At 43.8% G+C, this 26,091-nt stretch overlaps 2 protein-coding genes across 9 annotated transcripts in view; one reads left to right on the top strand and one right to left on the bottom strand.

Moving 5' to 3' along the window:
- The window catches only part of NT5C2 (5'-nucleotidase, cytosolic II), a 120,246-nt gene extending 107,772 nt beyond the window's left edge, over positions 1 to 12,474 (top strand). For all 6 annotated transcript variants that reach the window (XM_007479086.3, XM_001369063.4, XM_056804599.1 and 3 more), the window contains 8 exons: positions 859 to 900; positions 2,528 to 2,635; positions 2,911 to 2,977; positions 3,822 to 3,992; positions 7,791 to 7,842; positions 7,971 to 8,031; positions 8,139 to 8,315; positions 10,974 to 12,474. In XM_007479086.3, the coding sequence (XP_007479148.1) occupies positions 859 to 900; positions 2,528 to 2,635; positions 2,911 to 2,977; positions 3,822 to 3,992; positions 7,791 to 7,842; positions 7,971 to 8,031; positions 8,139 to 8,315; positions 10,974 to 11,210 (915 nt within the window). In that variant the 3' untranslated portion in view covers positions 11,211 to 12,474. The remainder of the gene's footprint in view (positions 1 to 858; positions 901 to 2,527; positions 2,636 to 2,910; positions 2,978 to 3,821; positions 3,993 to 7,790; positions 7,843 to 7,970; positions 8,032 to 8,138; positions 8,316 to 10,973) is intronic.
- A 4,140-nt stretch (positions 12,475 to 16,614) lies between these two features.
- The window catches only part of CNNM2 (cyclin and CBS domain divalent metal cation transport mediator 2), a 182,733-nt gene continuing 173,256 nt past the window's right edge, over positions 16,615 to 26,091 (bottom strand). For all 3 annotated transcript variants that reach the window (XM_016425392.2, XM_001369115.4, XM_001369087.4), the window contains one exon: positions 16,615 to 25,214. In XM_016425392.2, the coding sequence (XP_016280878.1) occupies positions 25,005 to 25,214 (210 nt within the window). In that variant the 3' untranslated portion in view covers positions 16,615 to 25,004. The remainder of the gene's footprint in view (positions 25,215 to 26,091) is intronic.

Here is a 26,091-nt window from a genome sequence, read left to right on the forward strand (position 1 = left end):
ACAGGCAGCAGCCAAGGTTTTGAATCCCAAGATGGTGCTGGAGCCACTGTGGTCACTTATATGACCAAACAACAGCCCCTTCAGTTCTTAATGCCTTTTCATCTATCCCTTATGTCACTTCCATCAGTCCCTTTAAAGTTACATGAGGGAATGGTAGATTCCATAGTGTTAGTGTCACTATTAGAGTCTCATGACCTCTGACACAGATAATCCTAAGAAAATAGGGCAATTAGAAGGTGTTATAAAGGCTGTAGCTATCAATAACCTTAAGACTCATGATTGTCATTCCTCAACCATCTGGTGCTTTCTGTGCCCCCAACCTTAGCTCATAATACAAAGGAATATAAACCTTGGTATACAAGGAAAGCTCCCCAGGGACATCAGACTCTCAGAATGTCATTATTCTCTCACGGAAAAGTATAATGGAGCTGTCTTGGGCCTTCCTTCTTTCAAGATCCATATAGCAAGACAGTAATGGCCCAGTCTATAGCAAAACAAGTCTCAGAAGTTCTAGCTTTTGTTGTTTTTGACTTCTGCCTATAGACTTGGTGAGAGAGAAGAAAGAGGCTGCCTTCATTAGGGCTCTCCACAACAGCTCCTGCTGTCTCTCTGGCTCCCAGCTCAACTAACCTACCTCCATGATGGTGGTAGCAGCTTATCGTGATAATATATTTCCTTCTGGTCCCAGTTGCCAACATTTCAGAAATAAGGAAGGGGGGGGAAGGTAGGAGAGGAAAATTAAAGACTCTTAAATTTAAAAGGAAATGTTCTTAATTTTATGAGAAATGTGCATGTCATCTTATAGAATTTGTATGATTTTGAGAGAAATGACATGAACCTTGTTTGTTTATTTTCCAGAAAATTATGACTTATTTGTTTGATTTCCCGCATGGCCCTAAGGTATTGTATGCAATTTAACAAATCATTACTTAAAAATAATGAATGTGCTTCAAGGATTTAAGTTCAGAAGAGATATTGGCTCTGAGATTTTTCCCATTTTAAGTTCATTACCTTCTCAGGGTTCATATTAGGAACAATCTTGAAGTCTCCCTGAGAACGCCACTAACAAGCTCCCATGGTGACCATGAGCTAAAGAGAAGTTGTACATCTCTTTTAGAGAATGCATCCAGCAAATGAAATCATTGTCCCATTCAGTTTGTTTATGTCATTTCTGGTAGTGATCTGCCTTTCAGAGTTAAGTTCTCTAGCTTAGCTATTGGTTTACCTCCCAGACCCAGAAAATGCATTTCAGCCTGGGTTGATCCTTTATTTTTCCTATTAAATGGCTGTAATATGTCTGTCTTGTAGCTATTGAACTCCTAATGATACAAACTTGCTGCCCCACACCCTCAGAAGTACTTTTTGGGGGCAGCTGGGTAGCTCAGTAGATTGAGAGTCAGACCTAGAGATGGGAGGCCCTAGGTTCAAATCTGACCTCAAACACTTCCCAGCTGTGTGACCCTAGGCATCACTTGACCCCCATTGCCTAGCCCTTACCACTCTTCTGCCTTGAAGCCAATACACAGTATTGACTCCAAGACGGAAGGTAAGGGTTTAAAAAAAAAAAAAGTACTTTTTATTCATTCCTACTTGCAAACAAATATAGACCATTCCTTATTCCCATAATGAGTGTACCACAGCAGTTAGATATTTATATCAGCCACTCTATAAATCTGATGTAGTTCCATGTGAGTCAGTATCTTTCTCCACCTGGCTGATAAACCACTCTCCAAGCACTTAGCATGAGAATGCTTTTGAGGATCCACATTCAGACAATTGTCATCCCTCATATTTGCTTCCTGATTTTCTAGTCCCACTCTAGGTACTTTCTTGAACCCTACCCCATCCTATCTCTCACTCAGTTTCTACTCTGTCACAGACATGGCCAGATTTTCTTTACTGGCTAATAACCAGTTTCACTACCTCAAAAACATCCCCAGGGGTTAAATCTCACCACTATGCCAATGAATATTTTTTTTGGCATCTGAAGAACCTCCCCAATATGCTTCTTTGGCCTGGGGTGGGGAATAATTAACAGTTACAAGATGCACACTATCTATTCCCCATATGACTATCTTCCTTCCCTGAATTATCAACCTTAAAACACAGGTTCCATTCACAATTGATTGTTTCAGTAGTGGAAATAATAGTAACTGACATTTATAGGTAGGACTTATGAAATTTGCCAAATACTTGCCTAGATTATCTTAAATTGGTAAAAGAAAGGATCATAATTTAAGGTTTGGGCATCTTCTAGTTGCTCTTAGAAATGTAGGATTTCTGATGGATGTGTTTTTAATTAATTTACCACCTCTGTAGTCTTCCTGCTTTCCCAGTTATTAGTGATCTTTCTCCTTAGATTATCTATGTGTTTTTGTGTTCCTCATGTAAAATGTAAGTTTCTTAAGGACAAGAACTGTCTTGTTGGGCTTATTCTTGGTGTTCCCAGCACCCAGTACCATAGTGCTTAGTAAATAGTTGTTAAGTTGAGGGCTGCCTGAGATTTTGTGTCTGTTCCTTTCTCCAGCCAGGAAGTTCACACCGACCATGGCAGTCCTATTTTGATTTAATCCTTGTGGATGCACGGAAACCTCTGTTCTTTGGAGAAGGCACAGTTTTGAGGCAGGTGGACACTGTAAGTGAAGAGAAAAATGTACTTGATAACATTCCTGCCCCCCATGTCCCCTGAGTCACCAATCAAGCTTGCTAAGTCATCATCCTCATCTCTGTTTTAAAATTCCTTGAAGAGCTTTAATAGAACAGACTATGTCATCAGAAGAGTAAGAATCAACATTGAATTGACTGAATCTGTAAAGAACTGAGAAGAAATTTGGGGAGGGTGGCTATAGAGCAGGGGTTGAGGTGGAGAAGATATAAAAGAGAATCATATGAATTTTTCTTTTCACACAGAAAACTGGAAAGCTAAAAATTGGTACCTATACAGGGCCCCTCCAGCATGGAATTGTCTATTCAGGAGGTATGTCATAGTTTTTCCTTTTGTTTAACAAAAAAGACTTTGCTGAAATCCCACCTTGATCATTTCTGGTTTGTCCCTTGTTCACTATACTAGTAATTTCTATTCTCCCATCATTGAGTGGACAGTTGGCCACCTATTCTAATTTATAAATTTCCCCTTAAAAATAAAGGGAAAAAGACCTGTGAAGCTGTTGAACTCGTCTTGGATTTCTAGAAGAGTTCCTGCCTGGATCATAAATCTGTCTCTTCAACTTTCTTGAATCTGATTCCAACTTCACTAATTTTGTTGGGTCCCTACTGTGCACACCTTCATCTTATGCTTCTCACTGTGATCCAGAGACATTTGTATTTGTTTTTATGATATTTCCAAGGAATTATGGAAACATGTGCAAGTGAAGATTCAGTTACAAGCCGCTAAGCAAATTCATTTCAGCACAAGTCAGGTCATGGCCACTTATTTTTTGGAGGGTCATAATCACTAAAGTCAAGAAACATTAGTATCTGTATTCGTTGTTGCTAGAGAATTGTGGTTGTTGAAGAAGTTTTAAGATTGTTCAAAGAAGGCCTCCAATGTATTAAGGTTCACTCACGCACTTCCCTGCAGAGACTGGAATGTAACTTTGTCTTTCAGACACAATGTTCTTTATCTTTAAGAAGTGAGGCTCCCTCCTGTATTCTGCCTTTAATCAATTGCAGCAGTCATGTATGGTTACCTATCATGCTTGATATTTTAGCACAGGGATAGGCAGAAGGCAGATTTGATATAACTGAGATCTTGGCTTGGAAAAGGGAACATTTTATTTTGTTCCTCATGATTCTTTCCTAATGTTTCCCTCACTCATCAGGTTCATCTGATACAATCTGTGACCTACTGGGGGCCAAGGGCAAGGATATTCTGTATATTGGAGACCACATTTTTGGGGATATCTTGAAATCAAAGAAACGACAAGGGTGGCGGACTTTCCTCGTGATTCCCGAATTGGCACAGGAATTGCATGTCTGGACTGACAAAAGTTGTAAGAAACTATACTTTATCCTTAGATTTTCATTTCAACTCAGCTCTCTGTCTTAATTGTGCCAAGGGACCAGCTGTGAGATGATTCCTTTTCATGTGGGGAGGAACTTTGTGTTGTGGAAGTTTCTTTGGTCATTCCCTTATTGTTTGTCTTTTCTTCCTATTAGGAAGTTGGAAAATGAAATTTTGAAGTTTAAACTTTGGTAATCCTGACTTATGCTAGATGAGCAGCAGTTTCATTAATATTTTCCTTACAAACCCACGTTTTAAAATCTTAACACTCTCCCATATACATTTTATTATGAAATTCAAGTGTTTGTGCTCTCTGATGTTGATAATAGCTTACATTTATGGAAAGAGAACAGGACTTTGAACCAAGGGAATTCTATATTCTAATCCTGCTTTTGACACTTAACAGAAGTGTTACTCTTAACTTCTCTGCACCTGGGTACTACTATTCAATAGCTTAGTGACATTTAACAAACATTGGTTCTATCAAGGGCACTTTGCTCAGCACCAAGGACACCAAAGACAAAAACATAGTGGCCTGGCCCTTTAGGAAGCAGAGGCTGACAATCTACTGGGAGAACCAGTATATAAACAAGTTTATTACACCTGGAGGAATCAAGGACAGCTTCATGGAGAAAGTAGCAGCTGAACTGAAGAAAAGGATTCAAAGGAAATAGTGTAGAATGACTTGCCCCAGTCAATGTTCATATCAAGCTTCAGAAATCCCTTATAGGATACCTTAGGTAAAACATAGTTTGTGAAGAAGATTAGTATGAAATAAATTTGAAAAACTAAGTAGTTACCAAGTTTGGGCGGATTTAGATGTCTCAAGAAGGGGCTCTTATACTGTGGACAAAAGAATGCTACTGAATATTTTTTAGCAGGAGGTCACCTTGATTAGTCCTATGCCATGGAAAACTTATTTTGGCAGGTGGTAGATACGTTAAAGAGGGGAGAAGGCTCAGGAATCAAGGAAAATAGGAGGAAAATACTGTAACCAAGGAGAGGTGATAAGGGCCTGATTATGGGGTGAGGGGTGATCATGGGAATGGAGAAGAGGATGGATGTGAGATATGGGACATCCAGGAGGAGATAAGGAAAAAGGCCAGTCTGGAGCTTAGGTGAACAGTTACAGTTCTGGGAAGTTGATGAGCTTTTCAACCAGAGACTGACAAGGAGCAGTCAGACTAGAAGAGAACTAGAAAAAAGCATTATCATGGAATACGTTATAAATGCTAGTTAGCTAGATAGTAGTGGTAGTAGTATAATGCAGGGCTAGGATTAGAGAGTGACCTATGGACAGAGATCATGACAACAAGGATTTGTAGGAATTGGTATGGATAGAGTGAATCCTAAAAGAGGAGCGATTGTTGAATAATGGGGTAACTGGAGGGTCCAGAATTGGGGAAAAAAGCTATTCTTGCCTCTGAGAGAGAGCCAGGCTTTAAAGGCCTAATGGAAAGTGGGTAAAGAGAAGAGACCAGGAAGGTGAGGGGAGATGTGGCAATGCTAAGGAGTGTAGGGCCCAGAGTGACAGGATTGAGTTGGAAGGAGATGTGAGAATGATGAGAGAGGAGCAAAGCAAGAGGGCTTTCATCCCAGGAGGTACCTACTCCGATTCAGTGGAACCGGGAAAATGGAAGCTACAAGGTAGCAGTTGGCAGGGCCTTGGGCACCTTCCTTCCATGGTCCTGTGATGGTGGGTTCATCATCCAGTTGAGCTGGCTCATCAGGCAGAAGGTTTGGGTCTCCTAGGACTGTCCTGAACTAACATGTGATGGCAGCTCAGCTGCTGCTTTCCAAGAAGGGAAGATGAATTCTAGTATATCATAGAATCCGCCTAATGTCATGGAGCCTGCACTGGCTCAGTGTCAGGCCCTTTGACCATCCAGGCCAGTTTTGAAACACTGGGAACTACCTCTTCCTATTGTTAAGCTCTAGTGAGAGGATATACACAAAGAACTTTGTACTCTTTTCTGTTCTATAAATGTCAGTATTATGACTTTTTAGCCACAGAGTTCTTTAAGCATGTTCTCTCAGTTAATCCTCACAATCACCATGTAGTTACAAGGGAGCAAATTAAGGCTCAATGCAGTGAAGGCACTTGCCCGATCTCCCCCAGCTTGTACGTGCAGGCTGAGCCAGGACTCAGAAGCTGATGTTCCTTCAAATCTGCTCTTCTTTCTCCTATGTCATAGCTGCCCTGATTTCCCCAGTCTCATTTAAAATTCCCATTTGACACTGCCTCTGCTATCTAGATGTATCATTGATTATCTCTGACTTGGGGGTCAATAACTCAGAAAATAAACTAGAGGGAAAGCTGTTCTTTAGACATATCACTTCTCCCAAAATTTCATGAGCTCTCCTGATAAGTACAAAACAAAGGGAGATCCCCCCCCCCCCGCCCTTAATGGCACAGTGTGTTCTTCCCTGTCTACATATACTGAATTTGAGCCAATGGGACATGAGATTTGTGTTATCTTGCCAGCACATTTATTCTTCATTTATTTGTTCATTCATTCATGTATTCAGAGTAAGCATTTAGTAAGCTTCTGTATGCCAGGTTCTTAGTTAGCCTTTAGATGGCCTTATCCTTACTCTCAAAGAATTACCAATCTAATAAATAAAAGACTTGTAAACAAATAACTGTGACTCAAGGGGGAAAGTATGATTAATGAACAGAAAACAGCCAAAGTACTATGAGAAGTTTGATGAGAGAGATTGTTTTCAGCTAAGGGAGATGATGGAAGGTTTCAGGGAAGAGGTGGCACCTGAATTGAACCTTCAAGGAAAGTAGAGGTGTCAGTAGGTAGAGAAAGGAGGGGGATATGCTCCATCAGCAGTAGGACAGAATTGAGAAAGTGGAGTTCAGGTTAAATGGAATAGAGTATCTGAAAATTTGTAGGATGAGACTAGATTGGAATAGATTGGAGCCAGGCTGGAGCAAACTTGGAAAGTAGTTGACCTGGACTGCATAGGTATTGTGGAGCCCCTGAAAGTTTTGAAAGTTTAGGGAGATTACACAGAAGGCAACACCAAGGGCAGATCAGAGAGGGCTGGAGTGGAGACCAGAAGGAACAGGTGAGGAGGCCTCAGCTGGGATGCAATGGGTTTGGAAGAAATAAAGGGACAAATGTGAGAGGTTGTGCAGGCTGATTCAATAGGACTTGACAACTGTTAGGCTGTGGGAAGGGCAAGAGCTGAAGGTTGGGGGAGCCATCAACAGACATAGAGGACTTGGGAGGAGGAGCAAATTAAGCGGGATGAAGAGTGTACACTTGGGCGTGTTCATTTTAAGTTATTAAGTGGCTATCCAGATGGTGAGTGTGAGCGGGCCGTTGGAGATGCAGGGCCCTAACTTGGAAAGAAAGATGATGGAAGGGTTGTAGGCAGGTGCATTTAATGCGGATGGTTGAAAAAGTCATGAAGGGGGAATGAATGGAGAGAGGAGATGGGCAAGGCCTCAGAACAGTATTTGGGACTGAGGAGGAACTAGGAAGAAAGCCGAGGAGGGATTCCTCCAGAGAGACCAAGGGAAATCAAGAAGGAAGATGGGGTGGGGGGGAGGTTAGCAGTGCTAGATGCTGCCGAAAGAGCAAGGAGGGTGAGTTTCTGCCTGGGGGGTCTCCTGGCAGGGGATGAGAGCAGCCATGCTGCACAGCAGCCCCAGGCTTTGTTTTTTGTTCTTTCTTGTATCCGTTTCTTCAGCTCTGTTTTAGTAGCAGCTGGAAAGTTGATGCTTCTCCTTTTTCTGTATAAATTATCTAAAACATTCTCCTTTTCTACCCAGCACTCTTTGAGGAGCTGCAGAGCTTGGATATATTTTTGGCAGAACTGTACAAGTGAGTATATTTCCATATTTCTTGTTAAGCATTTTCTCCTCTCAAGAAGATCCCTTCAGACAGGACAACTCTTGTATGACAAGAAATGTGCATCTAAAGGTTTCTCCTGGATTCTTATATGCTTCTAGGCACCTGGACAGCAGCAGTAACGAGCGCCCAGACATCAGCTCCATTCAGAGACGAATTAAGGTATAGAGTGAGAGTGTGTTCAGGATTGTAATTTTTTTTAATAAATTCATTTTCTAGTTTTCTATTCACATTGTAGCTGAGGATGTCTCTTGGTTTTTTTCTTTCAGAAAGTAACTCACGACATGGACATGTGCTATGGGATGATGGGAAGTCTTTTCCGTAGCGGCTCAAGGCAGACGCTCTTTGCCAGCCAAGTGATGCGTTACGCAGACCTCTATGCTGCTTCTTTTATCAACCTCCTGTATTATCCATTCAGCTACCTCTTCAGAGCTGCTCATGTCCTGGTGAGTGCACATACTTACATACTCAGTGCTTTCTAAGATTTGCTGCCAGTTTTGTTGACTTGAGTAGGTGACCAACTCTGGACTTTAGAACTGAAGGGGCCCTTGGAGACCATTGAACTATAATATTCTTATTTACAAATGAGGAAAGTGAGGCTTTGGGAGATTGTGTGGCAGTTGAGAAGTTATAGAACCTGAGACAAGACCCTGATTTCTTGATTCTTCATTCTATGATCTTCTCATTAATTTCTGCCTTCAAATAGCACCTGGGTTCCCAAGCAACCTGAACATAGTGATGGTTATCCACTGATCAGTCTAGGCTTATCTGTGTTTGTATGTTATCTAATGAAAGCATATGTCTTCAGCAACATAGCCATGTCTTTCATGGATTGAGGAAGCAAACCCTGGTAGCATTGTAGCCAGCAATGGGCCAGCCTTGAGCCAGAGTTAGATTGGTTTAAGAAGAGAAGTTGTCTAGACCTTAGAAGCCATCTGGTCCAACCCTCTCATTTTATAAACAAGGAAACTGAGACCCAAAGATATCTAATGCCTTGCCCACGGTCACACAGGTACTGCCATAGCTGGGCTGTGAATCCATGTATCATCCCCAGATTTCAATACCCTTTCTACATTACCCTATCTGCTTTGAAAGAAGACCAACACTACATAAATAAGATGCCAGAGGAGGATGTCTCATCATTTTTTCTATAAATTTACACAATGAGTTGCTTAGACTAGAGAAGGAATCCTGATTTGGGTGGGGGGAAAAAGATAGATGTAATCTGAGAATTAGTTATTTAGGCTCTGGGAAGGTGATGAATGAAGATAGGCTTCCCAAAGTTTCTTTGTATACAGTCCGCCTCCCAAAATGACTCTTAAGCTAACAAAACAGGACTAGGTCATTAAGTAGTAGCCTTTGAAGACTAGCTATTGGATGCAATTGATTAGTCTAGGAGAATTAAATCCTACTTAGGGACTGGTTCTCCAGTATCTGAGATCTTTAATACAAAACTTATTTATCTCTGGTCAGGTAGGTAAGAGAACCTTCTTTGTTCAAGAGAGTCACATGTCTGGGGAGGACATATTTCTATAAAAGGAATAAAATATGTTGTAGGTCATAAAATTTTGTGGAAGAGCAATTTAGATCTTTATGTATATATAGTTCATGCTAAAACTCTCAAAAAGAGTCAAAAGGGGAGAAAACTGGATAATGGTCCTTCCACAGAATATTCTTTTACCACATGTGATGGTGGCAGCATGACATAGTGAATAAAATACTAGACCCAGAGTCAAGGAGATTAAAGTTGCTTAAATTCTCTCATCTTCAGTTTCCTCATTTATAAAATGAGGATAATAGCACTTGGCTTACAGGATGTAATAAAAATGCTTTTATGGTTCAGGTGGTGTTTTTTGTAGCTTTTGTAAAAGTAGTAGTGACAATAATTGTTATTAAAAAGCAAGGAAAATAGGGGAAGTTGAGAGCTCAGAAAGTTCTAGCTGTTGAGGATTAATAAGACAGATGGGGCACTATTGCCTAGGGGAGAGATACTCCCATCTTCCCTAGTGGAGGAGGAAGTTGTATTCTCTTCCAGTTCTAGCCAGCCACTAGATAGAGCTTGAGTCGTGAATTTTAAGAATCTTAGATGAGAAAAGTAACTAAGCTCAACTAAGTCAGCTAATAAGGTGTCTACTTTCAGGCCAAAGGTCTCCTGAACACATCTTCTTTTAAGCAAACTGAACTCAGACTTCCTGAAAGAGCAAAAGGAATATCCACTGACACTGTTTGCTTCTGCTTCCAGGCAGATAGAGACCAATGGAACCAGCAAATTGGGGATGGGAGAGTGTGGTACATAACCCCTTTGAATGTCATTTTCCAGAACTCTTAGTGATAGGCTTGAGGTGGTTACATATGTACTGAAGAGCAGAGGTGGTTTCTGTCCATCTTGAGAATTTCATTAGCCAATATATCTCACCTGAGTGACCATTGTCCAAGGGACCAGACCCTGTTGACCGAGAAAAAGGCTCTTTTCACAGCCAGCCAGGCTGAACCTCCCATTCAGGGTGAGATGCAGTAGCTTAGTCATCACCAAAGCTGTATGACATAAAGAGGGCAGTCTGGGCACCACCTTTGATTGTGCAATATTGGATGGACAAGTCACACATAACTTTGTTACATTTGTTTCCCCTCTATATAAATGGGAATAATCCACCTTAGATTACTCTTTTCCTTACCAGAGGCAGGAACCATCTTGAAAGAAACAATAGAAAGCCCTTTAATGGTACAGTGCAATGTGTATTTTTCCCCCAGAGCTGGAATTACTTGAGCCGGAGGGTGTGAGATCCTCCTCTGACTTTGAGAGAGATGTGGTCACTGCATGGCACGTCCCCAACCCCTGGTGCTGATGTTTCAGAGCTAGGTTTCCTAGAAAGAGTTCTGCTTCATACAAAGAGTGCTTCTTCCCTCTGTCCCTGCCCCTCCCGCTCTCAGTTGTAGTTACTGAAGAGCACCGTCCTACCCTCAGGGAAGACGTATGAATTAGTGTAATTCATCCTCTTGCTGATTGATAAGATGCTGTTCTGGGTGGCCAGTGATGGGGCGGGGACGGGGTGGAAGCAGACTCAGCACCCTGCCTTCTTTCTGAGCCTTTCACTTCCATTTAGATGCCTCATGAATCAACAGTGGAGCACATCCATGTGGACATCAACGAGATGGAATCCCCCCTCGCTACGCGTAACCGTACGTCTGTGGATTTTAAAGACACCGACTATAAACGGCACCAGTTGACACGCTCTATCAGTGAGATCAAGCCTCCCAACCTCTTCCCGCTGGCCCCCCAGGAAATTACACACTGCCATGATGAAGATGATGATGAAGAAGAGGAGGAGGAAGAGGAATAAGAAAAAAGGAATGGAGAAAACTATAAAATATCCACTAAATAAGCTCTTTCAGGGCTCGGCAGAAGGGGGGATAGTTCCCTGTTTAGGTTCTTGGTGGGGTTGGGGTGGGGGGGGGACTCCACCAAAGGTACATCTGGAAAGTTTCTGAAGACTTAAAAATATTCTAATCATAGTGAGCCTTGTTTTAGTTTTCTGTATCTGCGCTCTTTGCAGATGGTTCAAAATTCCAGTGGAGTCTGTTTGAAAAAACTGAGAGTGAAGTGCATGCTGGTGGCTCCCTCCTGTTGCTGGCTATGACGCTGCCCCCTTGGCCCTTCCATTAATGATGTATTCCATTGGTTCCTCTAAATAACTGGACAGCAGTGGAGGTTTTGGGGACATAGAGCCAGACCAGGATGGGGCAGACAGTCTGAAAATGCTGTTACTCCAAACCCGTGTTTTTTAGTGCATTACTCAGTATTGTATATCAGTGGGGAAGTGTATTTTTTTCCAATACCAAATTTAGTCATCTGCGAAGCACAAGTTTCCCTTTCTAAGCTTCTCAGTGATTGCTCTATTCAGCCTACTGCTCTGACGTCAGTAGCTTAGAAAGCCTCTTGTCTGTGTTTTAGGTTTGGTTTGGTAATGCTTCCTAATTTCCACCTCCTGACAAGGGCTGCATGTGCTCTGTTGGGCTTCCTAGAGCGCAGGTGGTCGGCACGTTCCCATTTTCACCCTGACAGCACAGAAGCCTAGTCTTTCTCCAAAGATGTCCTACAGATTCAGTCTGAAAACCCCTGGCCCAGCCCAAAGACTTGGACAAAGCAACAACCCCTAGAAATGGGCAGGGAGGATCCCTCTTCTGTCCCAGCGTGTGAAATCAATGAGGATTGCGGTAGATGTAGCCCAGCCCCGCCCATCTCTGCCAAAGCAGCGGCACAGGCTGGGAAATGTGGCCCGTCAGCCATTGCTTTGTGAAGCCCAGGGCGCAATCAGTGTAGATAGACGTACCCCAGGAATCCAAAATGAAACCTGATTTTTAGAACAAGCGTAAATCGCCACTCACTGTATCCTAAGGGTCCACCTCCACAGCCACTCGCTGGCCCCTTCAGGTACAGGGGCCTTGTTATTGATGCCATTGTTTTTAATAAAGGGGGTAGAGAGTCTGCTTTTTGTTTTCATCTTTTCTGCATTTATTTTTCTTCCAATCTTACTGTCAGTGGTCAACGGGAGGGTAATGGGGTTAGCATCTCTAGAATTCAATAAAATGTAATGTTTCTAATAAGAATGACTTTGACCCCTTCATGGAATAACAACTGACTGCCTCCAGGTACAGTTTAGCTTTTACATAGTGTCATCTATTTTTGGACACAATTCCAAAGGTACATGTGATGAAGAAATGCCAAATGTGTTCAAAAGATTTGCTCAACTCCTTTTTATTAGTATAATGTCCATTGCCATAGGTTATACTTATTCACCAAGGGTTTCTCTGCTTACATGCCTTTTGCTGGTTAACCAATGTAGATTATTTTGAATCTTTGTGAATTTTTAGAAAAATGGGAAAATTAGAAAAAAAATATTGCAACTGCAAAAGTAGAAAACTGAAAGTGGTAAGGCAGCCGTCCACTCTGCTTTTAATGAGTCCAGGTGGTTGCTCAAGTTCTTCCATCATGTCCAACTCTTTGACTTCATTTGGGGTTCTTGACAAATTTTGCCATTTCCTTCTCCAGCTCATTTTACAGGGTGAAGTGACTTGCCCTGGGTCTCAAAATAAGTGTCTGAGACCAGATTTGAAGTCAGGAGGATTAGTCTTCCTGACTTCAAGCCTGGCACTCTATCCACTGTGCTATCTAGCTGTTCCATTGGTGAGTAGATATGAAAGCCAGATAGATAGCTTCTACAAATAACAATTGAGATAAAATTTACCCAAAGGACAAGTGACTGTAGTTTTATACTAGAATTGCATTTTTGCACTTATAGTGTCTTATTCTATTCACTAGAATAAAAACTTGCTTGCCACCTTCCTTTGCCTTTTAACTTCTTACACTGTAGATAGTAATCTTATTAGTATTACACTTTCTCTCTGTTTTGGTCATCAAGCTCATTACAGATTCAGGGAGGCCTTGGCAGCCAGGACATACCTGATGTTGGGAAATGGCAAGTCAGAATTAGGGTTAGGGAATCCAAAGAACCACGATTGTGTTGAATCTGTCCCGTAACAGCTTGATGCTACCTTCTTTTGGTCTTACAGAAGGATCATGTCCTGGGGAAGGGTGAGGCAGAGGTAGAAGACCCCCAGGATAGAGCTTTTTACAGGCAGCACAGCTCGGGGGCCAAGATCAGACGGGTGCAGAAAGACTATCTGAACCCTTAATTCCTCATCTGGCTTCTCTGGCAGAGGAGGACTTGCAGAGTTGATCAAAAGGGTTTTTGTTCATTTTTGTTGTATTTTTTTTGGAGGTTTCTAATTTTCCTCTTTGGAGGTGACAGCCCTTCCACTTGAGAAGCAGATTGAGGCTTCTGAGAACACAGATAGCTGCTTCTTTTGAAGCTATCGCTTCCTTAAATCATTTAACCAAAATTTCAGGTAGCCCTTACCCTACTGAGAGAACCAAAAAGCTGCTAGGCTGAGCGCGTCACTGCAGTGTATCTCACCACCTACCAAGTATTTCTGCAAACTCCAGCAGCCGCTCAGGAGAGAGAGCTTATACTTGTCAGGAGACCACCATTAGATTACTTCCTAATGCAGAAAAGCAGGTTGGGTTCTGTGCTTTTCTCTCCAGTTGACCAAAGCAATGAGTGTTATGGTTGGTGGATTTCAGCAACCCTTAACTACAGAAAATTGATGCCAATGCTGGCTCTTCTTCAGAGCTCTCCCGCTCTAAATCCCAGTGATTATACAGAAAAGCAGTGGCAGGGCACAGAAGCAGCCCTAAAGTTGGGAGCAAAAGAAAGACCTGGACTCAACTCTGGCCTCCATTTCTTCTGTCACTTAACGTTTCTGGTCCTCATTTTCCTTGTCTGTGAAATGATCGCCCTGCATTACAGGATCTCTAAGCCCCCTTCCAACTCAAAGTCCAGAATGCTGTGATACTCTGAGGATTAGGTTAGGCCTGTACAGCCTCTGGACAGATAAGCTAATGCTGCTCCGAGGAACAGTTAGACATGAGGTTCAAAAAGTCCTTTGACCATGTTTAGTGATTTCCAACTCAAGTTTATTTAAGGAATATTTTGTCAACAACTCAGAAGTCTCCAGTTTTTATAGAACCAACAGGGAGTCTTAAAATACTCTTGTCTTTCACCACAAATAGCCCAATTGCAAACAAATAATATATTTAGGACTGTGCCAATGGGGTTGAGACCTTGTCTGGATTCCGAATTATGGAAACTATTTAACCTCAATTTGGTGGTGGGTGGGAAAGTGGCATCCATGACCCAGAAGATAGATGTAGTTATTGCTGTAATGTTCAAGAACAAATCCCTTAAGGCAAAGGAGGGATGGAATTCTGACAGTCAGTTTCATATGACCATTCTTCTGTCCTCCCACCTTAGCAGCAGTAAAGATGAACAGCCTCAACGTCTTTAAGTCTGTTCTCCAAGTTTCTTTTCTCTCTTAGTCAGAATCATGTATGTACCACAAAAACTTGAGTAGTTTGGGGTTTTCATGGAAATTGATAAGGTTTCTTAATACTAGACAGATCTAATAGATAGTCGTATTTCTTGGAAGACGAGAGAATCTCTCTCAAAGACAAACCTAAACCTTAAAGGACAGACTAAACGTATATTGATCAAACCTAGAAATCAGGGTTGGTGGTGTAGCTTTATAAAAGAAACAGTTCTGATGATAGCTGCTGGTAGACACTCATGAGCAGAGGACATGAGTTAGTGATGCTTGCTCCTGAGTGAAACCTGGCTGCCCCATTGTACCTGTGGTGGCTTGAGGCACAGAAGGCAGCAGAAAACTCCTGGGAGGGAAGTTAGTCCAAACTGAGCCCCCCTAATCAACTCACGGGGAGGATCCATAAAGGCAGAACAGCATCTTACTGTCCCCTAGTGCTGGGCTATCGGAAGGACTACAGTAGAGTCAAAGCAGTTTTTGTATTCCTAAGGTCACATCCATTTGGGCCAAGTAAAAGTATCTTCTGAAGATTACCAGACAGGAAACTGTGAAATAATGAATTACTTCATACTGAATTCCTCCATGATGAGAAAGAAGCAAAAGTTCCTCGTTCACAACTCAGTGTTGCACCTCAAGTTTCCTGACCCTGTGTGCCACAGTCTTCATGGTCTCGAGCCACTCCAAACAGTCATCTCTCCAACTTCAGTTTCTCATGCATTAAGACTTCACCCTAGGGAACAGTGTCACTGATGCTAAATTAGATACACAATTCTCCAAATGCTCTTCCTCCCAGGGTGCCCTTCTCTACTTAGGACTTGCACAGCTTTGTCTAGACACAGTCTAGAGGCTGGGCAAGGTTAGCCTTCCCACACATTCTGGGTATTAAGCAGCACAGAGCACATTCTTTCCATGGAAGATGGCATCACAGGCTTCCTAAGTCACATGAATTACCGAGATATTTCCAACAAGGATTTTCTAAGTAAAAAAAGAGTGAAAAATATTTGTGACCTTTATGAAAACTATCTCTCCCTCTTGCCCACGAGGCCCCTTCTGAGAGACTGGTACCGAAGGTGGCTATTTTAAAAACACCCACTGAACCCTTACTTTCTGCCTTTAACAACTTTTAACAACTCAAGACAGAAGGGCAAGGAAAAAGCAAACAAGATTAAGTGGTTTGCCCAAGGCCACACAACTAGGAAGTATGTGGAGTCACATTTGAACCCAGGGCCTCCTCACTCCAGGCCTGCACTCTGTTACCTCACTGTCCCCCAGTAGTTCCATCTTAAGATTTCCATCACCATTTTCTTCCACTTCTCCAACTCCAATCCCTCATAATGGATCACAAGAAGAAATCTGGTTCTGTGTAACCTAACTGCCTAGCTGTCATGCTGGCCCATGGATAAGTACTCACTACAAATGGTTATTTCCGTTTCATAAAGCCAGGCATTGAGGCCCTTATTTTCTCTGGTGACAGTGCATGACGGAGCCAGATTCCAGCGCTCCTCTCTGAAGCTAATAAACCTCGGGCCACTGCTTAGAGAGTTGCCTCTCGCATTTCCTCAAAACTTCAGTCTCTGGGCTCCACGATCCTGCTTTGGACACGGTCAGCTATTAGACCCTCACTATGTAGCCTTGCTTTTTCACATGTCCTGGCCTTTCCTGGATAGTTCTGTTCTCTGGGCTGCAAACAGGAAGAATCCTGCCCATGCACTGAGCCCACTGAGCCTCCAAGGTGATCGGAAAGTGAAGGCAGACAGAAAACAATGTTTGTGGAAGTCCTGTTGGAGGAAAATGATGAAACCAGGATACAAAGAAAGCAAAAGTATTTATTAGCCATTCAACATAATTCAATTGTTTTCGGCTTTAATTAGGAATCATCTCTTTATTAAAGTCAATACCTTTCAAAAAGTATAAAAGGACAGTTTCCAGAAACCAACTCAAGTCAATCTTTTTGCTCCAATCACTTTCCCCAAAGAATCTTTTGATTGATTTGGATTCCATCATTAGACATGCTGAGATGAAGAGATGTGCTGGGAGGGCGTCTGGCCGACCGAACCAACTTTGTATCCCCTCCTCCCCCAAGCACACAATAAAGCTTAGAAAGGAACTGACAACCGTGTGCACCCCTGGATGCAAAGGGACATCGCAGGCATCAAAGTAGTTGTCCTCACAGTTAAGAAATTACTTCCACCATTTTCCTCGACACTTTTCCTGAGTCAGTCTTGGAACCAGACAAAGCAAATGACTGGGAAAGCACCGGCCAGAGGGGGCAGGTTCACCGTGAAAAAGGAGAGCGGACAACAGATAACCTTCAGAGAAGATGTTGGTGCGCAAGCCTGCTTCCCGATAAAGCAAATGGGGGCAAAGCTGGGGTGCGGGCTGATCAAAGGGGAGGCAAGGCCACTAGCTCTTCATTAAGAAGAGGGCTCCAACCACAGGACAAACAGAAATCAAATGCAGCGGGCTGCAAAGAGAGGCCTGGGCAACAAGCAGCTGGATTCTTAGGGAGAAGGCTATTGGAAACCTCAGACACAGTCAGGCTCATGGGGGCTGTTGAAGGAACAGACAAGAAAACCCCTTCAGCGAGCAATGAGGGCATAAGAAAAGGAAAGATCAAAGGAGGAGATGTGGTCAGACAACACGACAGACCCACGAGGATCGTGAAGACCACATGGGCTGAAGACTCGGGGAACCACTTACTATGTTGATTTCCCAAAGTATTTGGGGGTTCCCCCCACCATCCATCACCTGCTGCCGCCCCGACCTGGATGGCTTCTAATTCAGCAAGTGAGCTTCAAGGTCCGTGCCTTCATCCGGCCTTCTTCCTTCCTCTGCCCTGGGCACAGGTGGTTTGGAGAGAGGGAGGAGGACATTCCGAGCCAGGTCTGCCAACCCATTCGGGCCCAAGGGCACGGCCTGAAAATTATCTGTGGCTCGTAGGCAGTTAGATGCTTTGCTCAGGATATAAAATGGCTCAGTAGAGCTGTGTGTTTTGTAGAACTTTGAGAAGCTCCAGTAGAGCCACAGTGTCCATGTTAGTTTGCTGGGGGGAGAGGAAGAGAGGAGGATGGACTCTAGAACCCAAGAGAAGGGAAACACTATCCTGGAAGGACATTCCCCAGACATGGAGCCAGGAAGCCCTTTCAGCTCAGTTGGAGGGTGCCCGTATCTTGAAAGAAATTGCCCAGCTGACTGGCCAGCAGGAAAGCTTCTGTTTGTCCAGGGCTGCATTCAGAGCACGGAGAGGAGCTGGAGTGAAAAATACATGGTTTGAGCATCCTTTGGAACAGGGAACAACACAGCCACCGGAAAATTGAACAGAAAAATCACCATTTTATCTAAAAAGAATAAAACCCTTTTTTAAACAAATCACAAAATATACAAATAAATCCATACAAAATAAATAGGAGAGATTGTAAATCTACATCATCATTTGAATTATAAAATGCATTCATTATGACAATCAGCTTATGAAATGTATACACATCATCCACCACTGTCATTGTGCTTAGTCGGGTTTATGGATACAGCCCCAAATACTGGATTCAGAAGACTCCATCTCAGAAAAGCACATAATGTACACTATGATACAATGAACAAAGACCAGAGTATGAAAATCAGACCCTAACGAGGGTCCTTTCCAAAGGCCAAGGCAGCCTACATTGGCCACCCTGAGCTGACGAGAGGATGGTCACTGTGTTGGAAAATGGGTACCTCAAAATAAAAGAAAAAGGCATTTTAAGATCTCAGATGGGACAAGGCAGCTTCCGTGATCCAGACAGATTCCGCAATCTGAGGTTGGGGAATGGAGGCCATTCCAATTTGGGGGGCCTCGGCAGAGGAAATTAAAGGTAAGCTTGTCCAGCACGGTCAAGAGGGTTGAAGCAGAGCTTGCCTGATGTGCCATCTTTGAAGCTGCCAGTATCCCCAGGGCCTAGGCTTGTTGGTTATCGATTGACTAAAGCATCACAATTTGTTCTCCCTCTCCATCCTTCTTCTCTTGTTCCGGGCTGATTTCAGAGTTTCTTCCCCTGAACCTCAGTTTATCGCTCCCCACCCCCAGTCTCTGAAAGTAGCCCTAACAGTGTGCTGAGGTGCTTTAAGTTTGGGGTCTGAGAGACCTAAATCCAAGAGCAGCTCCCTGAATGGGAAGGAGGAAAGCACAGAATTTTGTTCTTCCCCGTACCCTGAGCCACCGCTGTCTCTGCAGCAAGGGGAGAGGCACCCAGGAGTCTCCTGGCCAGTGGGAGAGAATCCCCTACTTCTCCAAAAGATTTCTACCAATCACTCTTAAGGCCTCCTCATGAGGCAAGTGAAGAGCCGGGGGTCAAGGCCTAGTCTCCATCCTCAGCCTTTGTCCCTAGGAGGAAGGGCCCAAGGGCCCGGGGCCAAGTTGAGGAGGGCAGAATGAGCGTATGACTTCCCTTCCCGTCTATGGAGATGGCAGGATCCTAGACCTGATGTGTAGGAGCTCTAAGCAGATAGGATTTCTTATCTTAGATTGTGCAAGAAAACGGGAAGGATGTATTTACATGATAATAAATAATAATAATATAAAATAAAGCCTATGTAGGTGAGGATTCAAAGGATTCCAGGAATGAGAAGTCATCACTCCACTCTGACCAGGCAGCGCCTGACCCCCTCCACATGGGGCCTCGGCACGGGGCACCGACGGCATCTGAAGATGAAGATGAAGCCGGCACACGGCGCTCTCCAGGGGACCCAGAGGACTAACCCGGCTCTGGAGGGCGGGACTGCCTGTGCCCCTAGCCTCCCACAGTGGTACCCCGGGCCTCCCCTGCCCCCACGATCCCCTACCGCCACCTCTGCCCCTCCCCTTCCTGGCATTACTCAGTCACGATGCCCTTTTGACAGATTCTTGGGAGGATTGGTAAGAATTAGGGTCTGTAGAATTCCCCAATAAATTCAGTTGGGCCAGTTCCAGAAAGGGGCCCATCCCAGGCACTCCCTGCATGTCCTACGGATTGACCACAATGCTTTGCGCTAGGACTCCGGCCTGGGAAGTGGTAGGGAGCTCTGTGCGCGAACAACCATCAGCTGGCTCAAATGATGGACTTTGTTTTCCTAATGGTTCCGTACACCTCGGCCTTACTTCCCAGCTGATAATTAAGACACAACTCTTATCATGGAGGCAGCTCCGGCTTAGGCCAGAGCGCACCCGAGTTGCTGTTCCAGAGAGCGGAGATCCCCGGAGGAGAGAGAAGGAAGGAGACGGTCCAAGCCCTGCAGCCACGTTTTCTCCCTGGACAAAGCCACCGTGAGGTAATGCCTCCTCTTGGAGACCAGCTCCAGAAGCCCAGCTGCCCGGTCTCGGCCGACAGACAAGCGCTGTCGGTCTGGAATGATGGCTGGCAGAGGTTCTGTGGGAAGCAAACCTTGAGGCAGATGGACTCGGAGGGAGAAAGGCAGCTGGAGGGCATCTGACATTTCTTCCTCCCTGTCCCTCCTTCCAAACAGAAGTCTAGACCGCACCAAAGCTGCACACCTAGTTTCTTTCCTTCCATACCCGGCCTCAGAGAAGATGGCGTACAGACGTGGGACGCCTCTCTGAAGGAAAGGAAAGGTGACCCCTGGAATGAGACCTCAGTAGCTTCCTAATGTAGGCTTGGCAGGAAGATAACGTTCACTCCTCAAAAGGAAGGGTACGGAACAACTTTAATTGGGAAGATTGTTCTAAACTGAGCTCCCACATCAGCTTTGCTGAAGAGAATGGAAATGGTGATTAAAACAAGGAGTTAGATCTGAGGTATGAGGAGTCCATCCAAGTAGGATGCACTGACTGATGAAGTAAAACAAATCTGACTGTGCATCTCCTTCCTGTCCATGTTGTGACCTTACAACACGCCCCAAATGTCCCCCAGTTTAACCCAAACCCCAAAATCGGGAAAGAGACAGTTAGATGAATGGGTAAAACCAAATGGAGAGAGGCTTGCCAACCCCGAGCTTAATGGGTTAGTAAAAAGTTCAAGACAGCAGGGTTTCTTAGTAATGAATCAGAAGGCTTGGAAATCGTACTACACTAGTCGAGGAGAATCCAGGGTCACCCAGCACGGCACATCAGGCAAATATTTGTGCCCAAACACACAAACATTCAGTCATTCCATTCATCTCTCTCTCTCTCATGCACACACACATACACACACAGAACACCCACCTCCAAGGCACATATGACTATCCCTGTATTTCCTTAAATAATTGCATTTAAGAAGAATCATTCTCTGGCACTGATTGGAGCAGAGAAGGGGATTATTGTTCCAATTAAAAATTCATTTAGGAAATAAGACCAACCTGGGCAATGCTCTAAATGTACTTCCATCAACCTTTCCATTCTCAGTCACTGGGGAAAGAGTGAAGCTCTTTCCATGCCAGACATTCCAAGGCATCTCCACTGCCTGCCCAGGGAGCAAGTCTAGTTGGGATTGTCCTTCTGGTAAACATGTGAATGACAAAACGACCAATAAGACTTGGGGACTCTACTGCCAGCTCCAACAATGCCTACCTTCCTGTACCTAACCACAGCTGCCTGTCCAAACAATGCTACTATAGGTCTTAGTGAGCCATGAACTTCAGGAGTCAAGGACTGATGTGGAATTGGAGAGGGGCTTTTTGGTTTCCAGATAGATTAAAATTCTTGTCTTGAGAAATGTTTGCCAAATGCTTTGTCTGCTGGGTCAAAGAGAAAATCTTGTATTTTAACAATTATATTTTCAGACTGAGAATGCTGGGCCATTAGGTGCAAAGAACTTATGCATGTTGCAAGACAATCATCACCTTTTAAGACTTGGTCCCACCACATTTTTTTTGCTCTGGCTCCCAACCTGTTCCTTCTCTTAGGCCTCCCTATTTCAAGAGCTTCTATTGTACCTAAGTTTAGCTTATAATTCCTGACCTGGGGCAATAACATGCCTGTCCACTGGAATTTTAGGGTCCGGAGGCATAGCTCATAAAGCCAATCTGCTTTCTATTCTGCTTAGCAGACTATAACTCGATTAAATAATTCAGGAATAATTAATTATTCCAAGACATTCTTAACATTAGTTACTAACACTATCCCCACTTTCTTTTTGGTTGTTTGGTTGGATCTATGTTGACAAATGCCCAGGAGAAATTAAAGGAAAAAGTCTTAAGCCAAAATAATACAGTCCCAGGAAAGGCATGAATTAGCAAATTTGTAAAGAATTCAATTCTGCTTTATGGTTCTGCTCTGCATGAATCTGAGGGGTAATGGTATCAATTCCCAAAGAGAAATGAGGCCAGAATGGGAAGTTTGAGCAATCAGAATCTTAATATTGTCTGGAGTGTTCAAAATCCCTAGAACATTGGAAGTATTCACATATTTAATTTTCAGTATAAAAATATTTTCAAAAACCAAAAAGAAATTACAATTACCTGCTTTTTATATTAATATTTATCACTTAGTGTTGGCTTTCATTTCCAGAAAATGAATATGTGCAAAGATCTAGGGTAAAATTTCTACTAAGGACTTCACTTCCTGACCATGAGTTCCTCCATACAAGAACATTCTTCAAAAAGCCATTGAATAAAAGTGAGACAACAAAGGGATTTAGCTATCCTGGGCCCAAAATTAAGAGAACAGGAAATTATTTTAGCCTGTTCCCCAATATCTCACAATACTGTCGAGTCTCTCCCAATCCACCCCAACGAATAGATAGCTCTGATGAGAGATAAGAGCAAGACCACCAGACCCTAGGAAAAAGGACCCTCTTCTGGTCATTAACATGTTAAGCTTTCCTCTAGGAAATGATGCCTAGAAGCTGTGTGTGGGGCTGTATTTGGAAAGATGGAAGCAGATTAGGATGAGGGTGGGCTAAAGAACTTTGAAAACTCTAGGATGTTGGGTAGAGCCCAAAGATCAGGGGCCTCCCAAGACCAACAGGGTATTCTATGTTGAAATTCAGGCCAATTCCATTGAAGGACATTCCCAGGAGCCTATCCCAATTCCTTCTCTTCACAATAACAGACTGCTTCATTCAGAGCCTATTAAGTGCCCATCACAAAATTGGAAATCTTTTGTCTAGGATGCAATTTGCTATGATGTTCCTCATCCCTTTTCATCTGAAATAGCCCACTGGCCCCTCGGGGAGGCTTCATATCCTTCCTTTTACCCAGTATGATCTAAACCTTTCTCTAAGGGATATCATCCATGCCAGTGAAGAGAATCCTGTGAGAACACCAAGTCCTTCCACTGGGACGAGTTCATCAACTTCCTGTCACATTTTGGGGCCGAAATAATGCATCTTCTCAGAAAGCCACGGCTCTTCCTCCTCCCATTCCCTCACATAAAAGATGAGTCCAATAATACCAGCTAGGGGCCATTTAGAACCCAAATGAATAGAAAGATCCTGAGGGGAGAGAGAAGACTTTTAACTCCCCTCCTGCCCCCCAACACACACACACACACACACACACACACACACACACACACACACAAATTGAGGGTAAACAGACTTGGAGCTCACTCAGATCCAAAAGACAAGGAAAGAAGGAAATGCTACATAGTTTGCTAGTGTCTGGATGCAATATGTACTGAAAGTCAATATGAAAGCCATGGCCAATGTCGGTTCGTTTCAATATAAGAATACTGCCATTGGAAGGCACGTTTCCCTTAAGCTAACACTCCAAAGGTGGACAAGTGGAAAGTCTGAGCAGTCAAGCAATGGCTATTGGCCTTAATTTGACAACAGATGACGGCTTTTGGTATTAAATAAAGAGCAACATACATATACTGGCCATAACACATATTTGGTTTCTGGAAGCCCATACGGGGCCCAGCTTGTCCTGTCCCACAGCTCTGCAGACCACCCAACCCAGATGGCATTGCTGCCTGGAGCGCCGGCGGCTCTCCGCAACCCGGCCACCAAACGCCATCTAAAAACAAGAAGAGGGAAAGAAGGGGAAAGGGAAGAGCGGTTTCCCTGAAAGTCCCCAGTGAGTCCCCACCCCCTAGAAACCGAGGCTCCCATACTGCATCTCGAGGAACACAACCTGCAGTGGAAATGCCTTCCCAGACCGTTAGATTTCAATGTGGAGGGGAGGAGCCTTGGAGTCCATCTCATATTTCTTTTGAAAAGCCCCAGAGAAGATTTCCTTTTGGCATCAGTATAGCAGCATCTTGGATGAACAACAATGAGGTTTGGGGAACTGGACTTAGAGCTCTTTAAAGCTGAGGAACGAGTGGGTGGTCTCCTTGTCCTCTCCCCTTCTCCTTCAGAGAAGGGACGCCCCAGGGTTGGGAGGAAGGCTGACCTGAACCTGAGATCCCTGCTTAGGCTGAACACCAGTCGGAGAGGCTGAATATTCCCCAGGCCCATTGTTCTATTATCCAACAAGTTTAAAATTCAATAAAACATATTTTGTTGTTAAAATTCCCCGGTGTGGGAACAAAACCACGTTTTCAAATCAAATTCTAAGACTTCCTGAGGGAAAGAGGCCCAGCTAACTGTCAAATCCCCCATGGTCAGCAGACTGCTCTCTGAACCTCTCCCGCATAATAGCGAACTCGGTAGGTCCTGTGGCGCTTACATCGACCCCAGGTTTCTTCACTGTGTCCTTCAGGGCAGAGAGGGACTCGCATAGGAATGATGGTGCTGCCTATCCAGGAGGCTGCTGGGAAAAACCAGAGACCATTGGGGTGGAGGGGCAAAATCCACCAAGTCAGGATCAGTTCATGGGATCACAGCAGAGTTCAGACAGAACAAGAACAATTTAAAACTCTGCAAAAGACTTTTAAAAACATGATCTCTTGAAAAAATAAATTGCAACAATTTTAAACTTCTTCATGCTTATCTAAGAAGGAGGCAAATGAACCAGGATAAAAGGTCTGGCCGGAAAAATAAACATGATTCTATTGGAGCAGGAGGAAGCACATGTCTGGAATCCAGCTCGCTGTTTCTGGGCGGGGGGCTCTGTGTCTTTGCCTCCCGCGCCATCCCTCGCATTGCTTCCTCTGCTGTTCCCAGGAAGGGCGCAAAGTCTTTGGTCTCAGAATGGTGCAGGAGGCAGCATGGCGTAGGAGCACATACTAAGGGGACTTGCAGTCAGACGGGGAGAAGGGCCAGAGGGGGTCCTGCTAAGGAGACCGAGGAGAGCAGCGACGTGGCAGAGCACTGCTTCAGACAATGACAATCCAGGGCTAGAGGGACTGGGAACAAGTCCTAGATGGCGCCTTCACTATGTAGACTGTGATTGGCCTTACTGTGAGTCACACAATTCTGTTCATTGAGCAGGTTAGCCGTTTCATCTGGCAACCCATCATGCAGCTCCGTAAGAGTCAGTTCAATTTTAGTGGTTTCACTGTCTGAAGACTGAGGAGTTTTGTCCATCCGGGATGCCATCAAGGCATTTTGGTACTGCTGTCTTGTGATCTAGGACAAACAGGGAAGATGGAATAGAAACAAAAATCAAGAGGAAAGAAAAAATGCACTAACTCGTCTAACACATCAGATAAGGCTCTCGGCTCCTCTGGCCCACCCTGGAAGAGTCTCTCTTTCTGGTCTGGCCCCAGAGTGGCTCCCTAGGAGAAAAGCGGGCGGCTGCCCTTTAGGGAAAATGTTACGATGGTCAGGTGCCTCAATGCTTCCGTATTAAAAATCATCACTAAGGTCCCATAATTTTAAATGTAAGTTCCTAGGCATCCTAAAACACTCTAGACAGATATAGATTAGATAGCCTGCGGTGAGGAAATGCCACCTTGAGGAAATATAAGCAGAACACACAGGAGGAAGAATGACTCCTGACATGGGATAAACAAATACTCCTGGATGCAGAATTCTTCCTGATTTTGTCAAAAAGCATAGCAATATCCTCTATGTAAATTCAGGGGCATCATAGTCTCTCTCTAATTTCCTTTATAGTCCCTTCTATAGAGTTTCTCTTAGAAAATTTGGTGGAAACCATTTGGGCCATTTGCCCAAGGTAATACATCCTATTTAAAAATTGGCTGTAGGATTGTGAAGAAAAGGGAGAAAAGCCTAATTATATCAGAGAAGGCTGACTTTTCTCTAGACAAAATCATTTCATGTATTTAATAGAAGGCCCAGGAAATTTCTGTCCAATCTTGATTTAACAGGAGAGAAGTGGCGCTTTCCCTACCCCTCTTTGGAAGATGTAGTCCTATCCAGTTCCCCAAAGAACTAGTATTTTCTCTACTCCTACCTACCCCTTTCAACATACTGCTTCCAGAGCTATGTCAGGAGGACACAAATCAAACAAACAAAGGAAAACACAGGAGCACGCAGGAAG

The sequence above is a fragment of the Monodelphis domestica genome, chromosome 1 (assembly GCF_027887165.1).
Source record: "Monodelphis domestica isolate mMonDom1 chromosome 1, mMonDom1.pri, whole genome shotgun sequence".
In the NCBI taxonomy this organism is placed as follows: Eukaryota; Metazoa; Chordata; class Mammalia; order Didelphimorphia; family Didelphidae; genus Monodelphis; species Monodelphis domestica.